The 12,380-nt window shown below is 47.9% G+C and overlaps 1 protein-coding gene across 2 annotated transcripts in view; it reads right to left on the reverse strand.

Annotated features, from left to right (window-relative positions):
- Positions 1–12,380, reverse strand: part of sema5ba (sema domain, seven thrombospondin repeats (type 1 and type 1-like), transmembrane domain (TM) and short cytoplasmic domain, (semaphorin) 5Ba) — a 278,339-nt gene that overhangs the window by 96,051 nt on the left and 169,908 nt on the right. For both annotated transcript variants that reach the window (XM_080199511.1, XM_080199512.1), the window contains 2 exons: positions 8,828–8,890; positions 6,765–6,863 (listed from right to left, as the gene is read on the reverse strand). In XM_080199511.1, coding sequence (XP_080055637.1) covers positions 6,765–6,863; positions 8,828–8,890 — 162 coding nt within the window. The remainder of the gene's footprint in view (positions 1–6,764; positions 6,864–8,827; positions 8,891–12,380) is intronic.

The following is a 12,380-nucleotide window of genomic DNA, read 5'->3' on the forward strand; positions in this document are numbered from 1 at the left end:
AGGGGTTGGGGGGGGAATGGAATGGGGCAGAGGTAGAATGTAGAAAAGGGGAAGCGGGGTGAGAGAAAAGGTAAGGGAAGGGGGATGAAGTAGGGGGAAGGAAAGAAAATGGGGAGGGAGGGAAGTTGGAATACAATTGGATAGATTTACAGCTCTGAAACAGGCTTTTTAGCTCGGTTCATCCATCGCAATGTTTATTTGTTTGTTTGATTCTTTCTCAGGGTGTGGATGTCTCTGGCTGGGCCAGCATTTATTGACCACCCCGAACTGCCCTCAACAAGGTGGGGGTTGAGCTGACTTCTTGAACCATTGCGGTCCGTGTGGTATAGGTACATCCACCATGCTGTTAGGGAGGAAATTCCAGGATTTTGACCCAGCGACAGTAGAGAACATAACATAAGAACATAAGAAATAGGAGCAGGAGTAGGCCATCTAGCCCTTCGAGCCTGCCCCGCCATTCAATATGATCATGGCTGATCTGTTGCTGCTCAGTTCCACTTTCCCGCTTTCTCCCCATAACCCTGAATCCCCTCTCTTATCAAAAACCCATCAACCCGCGTCTTAAAAATATTTAGCAAGGCAGCCTCCACCACTTCAACGGGCAGAGAATTCCAGAGATTCACCACCCTTTGAGTGAAGAAGTTCCTCCTCAACTCCATTCTAAACCGCCCCCCTTTTATCTTGAAGCTGTGCCCCCTAGTCCTACTGTCTTTTTTGAGCGGAAAGAGTCTCTCCACCTCTATCCTATCCATCCCATTCATCATCTTATACGTCTCAATGAGATCTCCCCTCATTCTTCTAAACCCTAACGAGTACAAGCCTAGTTTATTCAGCCTCTCCTCATAGCTCAACCCCCTCAACTCCGGTATCAGCCTAGTAAACCTCCTCTGCACTCCCTCCAAAGCCAAAATATCCTTGCGTAAGTACGGCGCCCAAAACTGCACACAGTACTCCAGCTGCGGCCTCACCAATGCCCTATACAGCCGCAGCAAGACCTCCCTACTTTTATATTCAATCCCCCTCGCTATGAAGGCCAGCATCCCATTCGCCTTCCTGACCACCTGCTGCACCTGCAAGCTGGGTTTTTGTGACTCATGCACAAGGACCCCGAGGTCCCTCTGCACCGTCGCCTGCTGCAGTTTTTTGCCCCGTAAGTAATAGTCCTTCCTACCATTCTTCCTACCAAAGTGGACCACCTCACACTTGCCAACATTAAATTCCATTTGCATTTTCCTGGCCCATTCGCCCAGCCTACCTAGATCCTTCTGCAGACTCTCCACACCCTCCGCACAATTTGCCGTTCCCCCTATCTTGGTGTCATCAGCAAATTTTGACACCCTACACTCGGTTCCCTCCTCCAGATCATCTATATAAATGGTAAAAAGCTGAGGCCCCAGCACCGACCCCTGGGGCACTCCACTAGTGGAGGAACAGTAGTGATTATAATTCCGGGTGGTGAGTGGCTTTGATGGGAGGATATGATGTGGAGTTGCCGGCGTTGGACTGGGATAGGCACAGTAAGCAGTTTCACAACACCAGGTTAAAGTCCAACAGGTTTATTTGATAGCACGAGCTTTTGGATCATTGCCCCTTCATCGGGTTAATTCACCCGATGAAGGGGCAACACTCCGGAAGCTCGTGCTATCAAATAAAACTGTTGGACTTTAACCTGGTGTCGTGAGACTGCTTACTGTGGATGGGAAGATAGAGGGGGTGCCATTCCCATGCATCTGCTGCCCTTGACCTTTGAACTTGTAGAGGTCGTGGGTTCGGAAGACGCTGTCAAAGGAGCCTTGGTGAGGTTCTGTGGTGTAGATCGTACACACGGCAGCCAGTGTGCACTGGTTATGGAGGCAGTGAATGGTGAAGGTGGCGCGGTTGGGCTATGTCCTGGATGGTGTCGAGCTTCTTGATTGTTTGAGGAGCTGTGTTCAGCCAGGCAAGTGCAGAATACTTCATCACGCTCCTGACACCAATTCCCAGTTCAATGTTACAAATGAGTCTGTCACCACCACACTCTCAGGCAGCACATTTCAGATCCTCACCCCTCACTGCCTACAACTGTTTGTCCTCATGTTGCCTTTTGTCAATGACCTTAGTTCAATGTACTGTTTCTTCACCCCTCCGCCAATGGGAATAGTTTCTCCCTTTCTATTCTGTCTCTATCTTTCACAGTTATCAACTGGATCAATCTAATCTCAGATGGGGGTGTGTGATATACCAATCTTCATCTCATTCATACCCATTCAATCCGCTCTAACTGCCTATAATTCCAATGGAAACAAAACAATAACACAAAAGCTTGCGTTTATATCGCACCTTTCACACCTCAAGGTGGCCCAGGGATTTTACAGCCAATTTTTAAATGTAGTCACGGTGTTAGGATTGGATCAACTGCAATGAGGCCGGCACAGTGCTTAGCATCACTGTCTCACAGCACTGGGGTCTCGGGTTCGAATCCTGGCCTCGGGTCACTGTCTGTGTGGAGTTTGCACATTCCCCCCATGTCTGCGAAGGTCTCCTGCGGGTGCTCCGGTTTCCTCCCGCAGTCCAAAAATGTGTGGGTTAGATGCATTAGCCATGCTAAGTTGCTCCTTAGCATTGTGAGGGGTGCTAGCTTGGGTAAATGCATAGGGTTATGGGGATAGGGTCTGGGTGGGATTGTAGTCGGTGCAGATCCAATGGGCTGAATGGCATCCTTCTGCACTCTGTGATTCTATGATAGCCTTCCACTTCAGACCATAAGAAATAGGAGCAGAATTAGGCCACTCAGCCCATCAAGTCTGCTCTGCCATTCAATCATGGCTAATAGTTTTCTCATCCCCATTCTCCTGCCTTTTCCCCATAATCCTTGATCCCCTTATTAATCAAGAACTTATCTAACTCTGTCTTAAAGACACTCAATGACCCGGCCTCCACAGCCTTCTGTGGCAAAGAGTTCCACAGACTCACCACTCTCTGGCTGAAGAAATTCCTCTTCATCTCTGTTTTAAAGCATCATCCCTTTAACCTGAGGTTGTGCCCTCTGGTTCTAATTTTTCCTACTAATGGAAACATCCTCTCCATGTCTACTCTATCTGGGCCTCGCAGTATCCTGTGAATTTCAATAAGATTCCCCCCTTATCCTTCAAAACTCCAATGAATACAGACCCAGAGTCCTCAACCGTTCCTCATACGATAAGCTCTTCATTCCAAGGATCATTTTTGTGAACCTCCTCTGGACCCTTGCCAAGGCCAGCATATCCTTCCTTAGATATGGGGCCCAAAACCACTCACAATAATCCAAATGGGGTCTGACCTCAGCCTTGTACATCTCTGACCTTGTATTCTAGCCTTCTCGACAACCTACAGCAGTTGTTATGAATGGGTTAACTGCAACCTTCCATTTTATACCTAATTTGTACATGAATTGGTTAATAGGGTTACAGGTGGCACAGGGTGTGGGTGTCTGTGGAGCTGTAAAAGACAATGAAGTGTGTTTGTGAAGAAGCTGGGCTTACGGCATCTTTTATCACTGGACTGCAACTGAAAAGCTTAACATTGGTCCTTGAAATATCCTGGTAAACCCCTTTATATATCCTGGTGAGTGCTACTAAACAAATAACACACAAATTCGGTCTAAAGCAGAAGATTGCAGTTAACTCATTCCTAACAACTGCTGTAGGGTGGCACAACTGCTGTAGTTTGGCATTGCTGCCTCACAGTGCCAGGGGTTCGTTTCCTGTCTTGGATCACTGTCAGAGTCTGTGTTTTCCCTGCAGGTTAGATGGACTGGCCATGCTAAATTGCCTCAAGCTGTACCAGCATCCCTGGCACCGTGAGGCAGCCGTGCTAACCTACAGCAGTTGTGCCACCTTATAGCAGTTGTTAGCTAGATTAGCTACGGGAAATGTGTAGGGATAGTGCGGAGGAGATGGACTGGGTAAGATAGTCTGTCAGAGAGTCAGTGCAGACTCGATGGGCTGAATGTTACTCTAGGGATTCTAAGATTCCATACAATCTATATATAGAAAACATGGCAGCCAGCATGCACAGCAAGATCCCACAAACACGTGTGATTTTTGTTTTGTCAATCTGCTTCACTGATGGACGTAGAGGGATGTGAGCCAAACGCAGGCAATTGGGACTAGCTTAGTGGTTAAAACAAAAAGGGCAGCATGGACAAGTTGGGCTGAAGGGCCTTTTTCCATGCTGTAAATCTCTATGACTCCAAGTGGTGGCGTTGATTGGGGCATCGGAGAGAATAGAACATAGAACACTACAGCACAAACAGGCCCTTCGGCCCACAAATTGCGCTGATCGTATCTATACCTACCAAGCCATAGAACTATCTGTAACTTCCAATCCCATTAGATCCCATATACTCATCCAGAAGTCTTTTAAAAGACCCCAGCGGGTTCGCCTCTACCACCACCGACGGCAGCCAATTCCACTCACTCACCACCCTCTGAGTGAAAAACTTGCCCCTAACATCTCCTCTGTACTTGCTTCCCGTTTCTTCTTCGAAATTGTGTGAAGGTAGGTGGGGGCCTTGGTTTAATGTCTCATCAGAAAGACGACACCTCCGGCAGTGCTGCACTCATTCAGTACCGCGCCGGGAGTGACAGCCTCGTCACTGGAACGTAACCTTCTGACTCGGAGACGGGAGAGCTAACCGGGGTCAAACCCTCGTTTTGTCCACGATGCCCTGAATTTACATTCTAGCCAGAGCGCTTTGATTCAAGATCCCGACCCGGGCAAGATAAGAGCCTTCTTTCTAAAACGTTGGCACATGAAGGATGGTCAACACACTGCCAGATGTCACCAGGTGACAGCATCGCACTGCATTAGTCTAATTACGTCAGCCATAGAATGAAGCATTTTTCTGCAGTGTACTCAGTTTTCATCCTTAATTGAATCACTGAGTGAGTGATTAAATGGGCTGTGCCATGATTTGAAAATTGGCCAGTGTTACTGACAATTCCTAGAAATCTGGTTCCTCTTTCAATTCAATAACTTACCCACGTGTCCATCGGACTGTAAGTGATAGAGTAATTTTAATTCTGTCCGTAAAACACAGAACACCGTCCAGATCCACGACCTCTACCATCCAGAAGGATAAGGCACATGGAAACACCACCACCTGCAAGTTCCCCCTCCAAGCCTCACACCATCCCGACTTGGAAATCTATCGCCGTTCCTTTACCGTCGCTGGGTCAAAATCCTGGAACTCCCTCCCTAAAAGCACTGTGGGTGTACCTACGTCACAGGGACTGCAGCGGTCGACAAAGGAAGCTCACCACCTCCTTCTCAAGGGCAGTTAGGAATGGGCAATAAATGCTGACCCAGCCAGCGACGCTCGCATCCCACGAACAAATAAAACTAAATTGAGATATAGCAACAGGTTAAATGGAAACAAAAACACCCATCTCGCTCAGTTTATTACTTATTTGTCCTTAAGGTGTGGGGAAACAGGGAAGGCCACATTTATTTCCTGTCCATGATTGACCCCCCACCCTCCCCCTGCTTCCAAGAAACTAGAAAGAGATCAACATATCGCTCATTAAGTCTTATGAGAATGGTGTTCACGGTCAGGTAGGGGATGCCGGATTAATGGTCTAATGACATAAAACCATAAGGAGCAGAAGTAGGCCATTCAGCCCATCGAGTCTGCTCCACCATTCAATGAGATCATGAGTGATCCAATGTGACAATCTTCACGTTCCATAGATTCACTCCCCTCCGAGAGAAGAAATTCCTCACCATCCTTAAGTATCAAGGATCTAGTAATCCGTTCCCAGAGATGCTGAAGCTAGCGGCAGCCTATCTACTGCCATCATGTCCGACATGGAGATATCGAGTAACAAGAGTAAGTTGTGCTGAACCATTTAGGCTCCTGTTAGGCCAAAACTTGAACATTGCATCCAGTTCTGAGCACCATCCTCAAGGCACGATGTATTGAGAGGTTCAGGGGAGATTTATCAGAATGGTTCCGGGGGTGATTACTGTTGAATTTGGCCTTAAGAAGCCTTGAGAAACCTCGCCACAAACTGGCCAAAACGCTGAAGATAAAAGTCAACTGTGGATATGTGTGGTCATCATTTAGATATATCATCAGCGCCTGACACAAAGAGTGAGAATGTCTTAAACCCCTAGTGTATCTTCATAGCACAGTCCGTATCGTCTACATGATCCCTGGCAACAGATTATACGGTATCGGTAAGATTTGAATGAGCTGAAGTAGATCAGACCGTGACACTCAATGTGACCTCTCTAAACTCGGATGGAGCCTCATTGAATACCCGGGTCTTCCAGATGAGAATGGCTCTTGTATTCTTGACTACCTTGGTAGCAGAGTTCCTGGAGGAAAGTAAAGTTCTGTTGAGATAATCCTGGCACTTTGCTGCAATGTCTCCTACAGGGGCTGCATACAAGGTGGAAATGTGCAAACATGCCAGTGGACAGTGGTGGGGGTGGGGGTAGAATTTGGATCGAGTCCAGCGGTGGGAGTATTGATCAAGAAAACCGCTCACCCCAAGAAGAGAAATTGGGCAGCTAACACAAGTATCTGAAATAAATGTCAGAGCAGAGAGCCAGAGGGGGACTAACTAGATCGCCCGTCAAAAGAGCTGGTACAGACTCGATGGGCTGAACGGTCTCCTGTGTGTACCATTCCGTGAATGTGGGTTAAGCCGTCTCCCATGTCTGAGGAGCTTCTCCCTGTACAACAGGAACGTTTGGTTTTGAACTTTACCGAGAAACAAGTCAGCAAGTTTTTATTTTACCTGTCGGTTGGTGCAGGTCGGGGAGAAGGCGTTGGTCCCACAGGCGAAGATTTTCTTTCCGTTAATGAGCAGAACGCGAATGTAATTCTGACACTCGACCTGGAACAGGAGAAAAAGAGTACCAGAACTGTGTTTATAGAAAGAACCTCTTTCATGGCCTCAGCGCATCCCTAAGCACACAGAAACGTAGAAACTAGAAGCAGGACTAGGCCATCCGGCCCTCTGAGCCCGCTCCACCATTCATCTCGATCATGGCTGAATTCAATATCCTGATCCCCCTCGCTCCCATAACCCTTGAACCCTTTAGCCCCAAGAGTTATATCTAATTTCTTCCTGAAATCAGACGTTTTGGCCCCAACTGTATTGGTAGGGAATGCCACACATTCACCACCCTCTGGGTGAAGAAATTTCTCCTCACCTCAGTTCTAACATAAGGGGTAACCCTTACCCTCAAACTATGAGCCCTCGTTCTGGCCTCCCCCACCATTGGGAACCATTAAACCAAGGGGTGGAGCTCCAATCAGCTGTCTTGGGGTGATACTACTAGCAGGAACAGGCATCCATTTTGCACTAATGAACTTAAGAACATAAGAACAAGGAGCAGGAGTTGGCTATTGGCCCCTCGAGCCTACTCCACCATTCAATAAGATCACGGCTGATCTTTTCGTGGACTCAGCTCCACTTACCCCACCCCGCTCACCATAACCCTTAATTCCTTTACTGTTCAAAAATTTAACTGTCGTTGCACTTTGCAGTTAATTAAATATGTATGAGGTGTAGATACTGTTATAATGTAGGAATACTTGGAGCCAATTTGCATATAGAAAGCTCTCATAATGAGTAATGTGTTAATGACCATATTATCCATCTTTAGTGATGGTGATTGTAGAATTAACATTGTTTTGAAGTTTGAAGATTATTTATTAGTGCCGTAAATTGGCTTACATGAACGCTGCAATAAAGTTACTGTGAAAATCCCCTAGTCACCATTTGGCCCATCAAGTCTGCACTGACCACAATCCCACCCTACTCCCATTACCCCACGTATTTCCCTAGCTAGTCCCCCTGACACTAAGGGGCAAGTTAGCATGGCCAATCAACCGAACCCACACATCTTTCAGATTGTGGGAGGAAACTGGAGCACCCGGAGAAAACTCCACACAGACAGTGAGTGACCCATGGCCGGCATTGAACTTGGGTCCCTGGCGCTGTGAGGCAGCAATGCTAACCACTGTACCACTGTGCCACCCTCTTTGGATAAGACCAACAGATTTCCTTCCCAAAATGACACTAGTGAACCAGATGGCTTTTTCCAACAATCGACCATAGTTTCATGGCCATCAGTAGGTTCTTAATTCCAGATATTTTATTTCTTGAATTCAACTTCCACCAGCTGTCGTGGCAGGATTCAAACCCAGGTCCCAAGAACATGAGTTTCTGGATTAATAGTCTAATAATAATACCACTAGGCTTCCAGCTTTCTGACAAACTCCCATTATGTTTCTTTATTCTCTGTCCTACCCATGGAGACTTAAACTGGGCTTAAACCTGGTGTTGTCAGACTTCTTACTGTGTCTACCCATGGAGACACATTCACCACTACAGGAAAAATACAAGAATGCCAAATTTCAAACAATCACAACGGTTTACACTACAGAAGAAAAGGGTGCTGATTGGCTGACAAGTTGACTGATTTGCTGAGGTGTTGCCATGGGGAAGCCAATTAAAATCAACTTGCCAACCAATCAGAGTCAACTTGCCAACCAATCAGAGTCAACTTGCCAACCAATCAGCAACTTTTTCTTCTGTAGTATAAATTGTTTGAAATTTGGCATTCTTGTCTTTGTCCTGATGAGTGCAGGATGAAAAGCTTCAACGAGTTTCTCTTTCGAATCTCTTAACTGCCCTAATTCAATTCAAGGGAAATCCAGTGTAAAGGCCCCAATTACAGAAACCAAACAATTGTTTTGTAAATGGAAACAGAAAGGAATTAATATCATTTGGTGAGGCTGTAACGATGAAACTGCACCGTAGTTGTGTTGTGACAATGTTTAAAAAGTTACCTCAGTCTTCCCTTTACTCTGACAAGCCTTCCTGGTGTCTTCCTCTGGTCCCCATTCCAGCACCTAGGAAACAAGAATGTACAAATCATGTGATATGCTTCAGCTGACCAACAGTCAAGTTGTAAAGATTGAGTATTGGAGTGGAATGGATGGAGAAGGAGGTGGATGAAGAAGGACGGGAGGGGAGAGGAGAGGGAAGGAGAGGGGAAGGTGGAGTGAGGGAGGAGATTGATGTTGAGGGAGGAACAGTGAGGGGGAAAGGTAGAGGGAGGGAAGTTGAGGTAGGAGAGACTGGGGGAGGTGGAGGAAGAAGAGAGCAGGGGTAAACAGAGGGAAGAAAGTGGGGAGGGAGCTGAGGGATAGGGTGAGATGGAACAAGAGATGAGCGAAGGAGTGATGGAGTCAGGAGAGAGGGGAGGGTGAGGTGAAAGGAGGGGAGCAGGAAAGGTTGACGGGGGAACGGAGAGAGTTGGGTGAGGTTGAGGAAGGAGATGGGGAAGGGGAAGGTGGGAGGAGGGGCGGTGGGCAGAGAGGTGTCACTGGAGAGGGGGTTTAGTGGAATTGGAGAGGGAGTGGAGGGCAAGGGAGAAGTGGGGATGGGCGTGGGGGCAGTGGATGTAAGGAAGGGGAGAGAGAAGGGGAAAAGAATGAGGAAATGGGTTTAGGAGAGGGGGGGCAGGTGGGAGGAAGAGTGGATGAAGGGAAAGAAGAGGTAGGGAAACGGGTGCTTGGGAAGTGGAGATGAGAAGGAGATGGTGAGGGAGGAGTGAAAGTGGAGGGAAGAAAGAGGGTGAGGGGTAGGGAAGGAGCAGGAAGAAAGGGTGATTGTGGTAGGGAGGATGGATGTGAACTGAGGGAGAGGAGGGAATGGGGCCGGGGTGGGGGGGTGGTGGGGGGGGCGGGGGGCAGGGGTGGGGGTAAGGGTTAACATTTAAATTCTAATTAAAAATCTTCACTCATACTCAACATTCCATGAGGAGACTTAGTGAGCAAGATGTTTTGTTAACTGGCTTTGTGTATGGCAATGAATAAAGTAATCCTTTCAAACCCTTGATAATCAACAAGTCAACAGAGGGAATCATTTCTCATTTGCATGTAAACATTTACAGCCCGCATAAGTCAACTCAGTGAAAGGAGCAAGGCCTTAACTATTCATTGCCTTGATGCCAGAAGCAATCTCTAAATGTTCTCGCGTCTCAGAACAGGCCTCCTATCCTGAAAATGCCAAATCACACTCCAACGTAACCCCTTCCAAATGGACATGTTCCCCGACACAAGGCACTCACAGGTTTATCAATCTTTTGGAGCCCTGGAAAATAGCCCAACAACATCCATCGTCCCACTGGGATTAAGAACATAAGAAATAGGAGCAGGAGGAGGCCATCTAGCCCTTCGAGCCTGCCCCGCCATTCAATAAGATCATGGCTGATCTGAAGTGGATCAGTTCCACTTTCCCGCCCTCTCCCCATAACCCTTAATCCCCTTGTCTATCAGAAACCTATCTACCCGTGACTTAAACATATTCAACGAGGTAGCCTCCACCACTTCAGTGGGCAGAGAATTCCAGAGATTCACCACCCTCTGAGTGAAGAAGTTCCTCCTCAACTCCGTTCTAAACTGACCCCGCCTTATTCTGAGGCTGTGCCCTCTAGTTCTGGTTTGCCAGACAGCAGTCAGGACTGGGAGCCGACCCTGACCCTTAGTCCTCACTCCCCACAATTTCATCTAAAGCAGCAAAGATTTCCTGAAGGTACTCTTCATTCATCTGTTACAGTGCTACCAAAGACTTCATGAGTCTTGTTCAGGTCACCATGTAATGAGTTGTACATCTTCCTTCCAGCTCTTTGAAAGAGTTTACTGAATAATCCTCCTGTCATCGGCCCGTAGTACAACAAATCCTCCCTTTGAGTATTTATCAAATCCCCGTTCGAAAGTTACCACTGAGTCTATTTCCAAAGCTCTTCCAGGTCACACTGAGGAACAGAAAATTCTTCTCTTGCCCTTGCAGGGTCTTTTGCTAATTACCTCAACTTTGTTATTCACTGTGCGCTCATCAGAACCCTTCATCTTCAGAACAGCTCTGCTGACTGAATCTCCTTAAGCTTCACTGCTCAAAGGAGAACTATCCCAATTCTTTCAATCTCTCCTCACAAATGAAGTCCCTTATCTACGGTACTATTCTTGGTAAATCTCCTCCGTGAGGACAGGAATCTGTGGAACTGTCAAACCCAGAGAGCTCCAGACACTCGCTTGTTCAATATATTCAAGAGTGACATTGAGGAGAGTGCTGGGCTTTAAGGAAACCACAAGGATTAATAGCAGGAGTAGGCCATTCAGCCCCTCAAGCCTGCTCCGTCATGAGATAATACTCTGGCTAATCGGACTTTGGCCTCAACTCCACTTTCTCTTCCCGGCTTCTCCACCCACCAGCCCTACCTTGAGCCAATGGTGTCTGTGACCCTGGCTAAGCTCTGTCCGCCCTGTCGAAACCCCTCAGGATCTAACCGGCACTTCCGCCTTTACCACCTCGTTCGCCCATCCAGAATCGGTGTGAAACAGACTCCGCAAATGTCCGATTCGGGCGCTCCAGTTAGTCGGAGGTAAGTTCTGAGCACCCGACAGCTCTCTGCTGGAGATTGTTGGAGGGCGGGGTGGGGGGGGGTGGTCCGCTGCTACTCTGCCTGAGAGCGGTGGGGGAGAGACCCTGTGATCGGTCTGTGTGTGGTTGGGGGTGTGTGGGGATAAGGGGGTCAGTGATGTTGTGAGGGTGGGGCAATGTCTGTGGGGGCCAGGGGGAGGCATTATCTGTCCCGGGAGCGATGTGGCAGGGGAGCCGCATTCTACCATTTTCTTTTCTTGCGCGTGTGCAGTTGGAATCTCCGATCGGAGCTGCAGGTTTTCAGGCGTGTTAAGCCCCACTCACAGGCTTGTGTAGTGTGATTTGGAATCGCTGATATTTTTCAGGCAGAGTGCGAATGGGGGTGCCTGAGAAGGAGGCTAAAAGTCGGATCTGAAACACTCCCAATTTCCAGTCCACCCAGAATCAAAATGTAAAATAGGGCCCTCTATTTCCTGGCCAATCATCAATCCATGCCAATATGATAGGAACCATACAGTGCAGAAAGAGGCCATTCAGCCCATCGAGTCTGCACCGACAACAATCCCACCCCAAGCCCTATCCCCACACATTTATCCTGCTAATCCCTCTAACCTACACATCCTGGGACACTAAAGGGCAATTTAGCATGACCAATCAACCTAACACTTCTTCGGACCGTGGGAGGAAACCACAGCACCCGGAGAAAACCCATGCAGACACTAGGAGAATGTGCAAACTCCTCACAGATAGTCACCCAAGCCGGGAATCGAACCCAGACCCCTGGAGCTATGAGGCAGCAGTGCTAACCACTGTTCCACCCTGCCGCCCCCTATATCATGAGCTTATTATTTTCCACAATAGCCTTTCATGCGGCACTTCCATCAAATGCCTTCTGGAAATCCAAGTACTGTATATCCTGGGGGAAGAGGAAGAGGTGGGGAGAGGAGGAGGAGG

Source organism: Carcharhinus amblyrhynchos, chromosome 11 (assembly GCF_965287045.1).
Source record: "Carcharhinus amblyrhynchos chromosome 11, sCarAmb.v2.hapA, whole genome shotgun sequence".
Taxonomy (NCBI): Eukaryota; Metazoa; Chordata; class Chondrichthyes; order Carcharhiniformes; family Carcharhinidae; genus Carcharhinus; species Carcharhinus amblyrhynchos.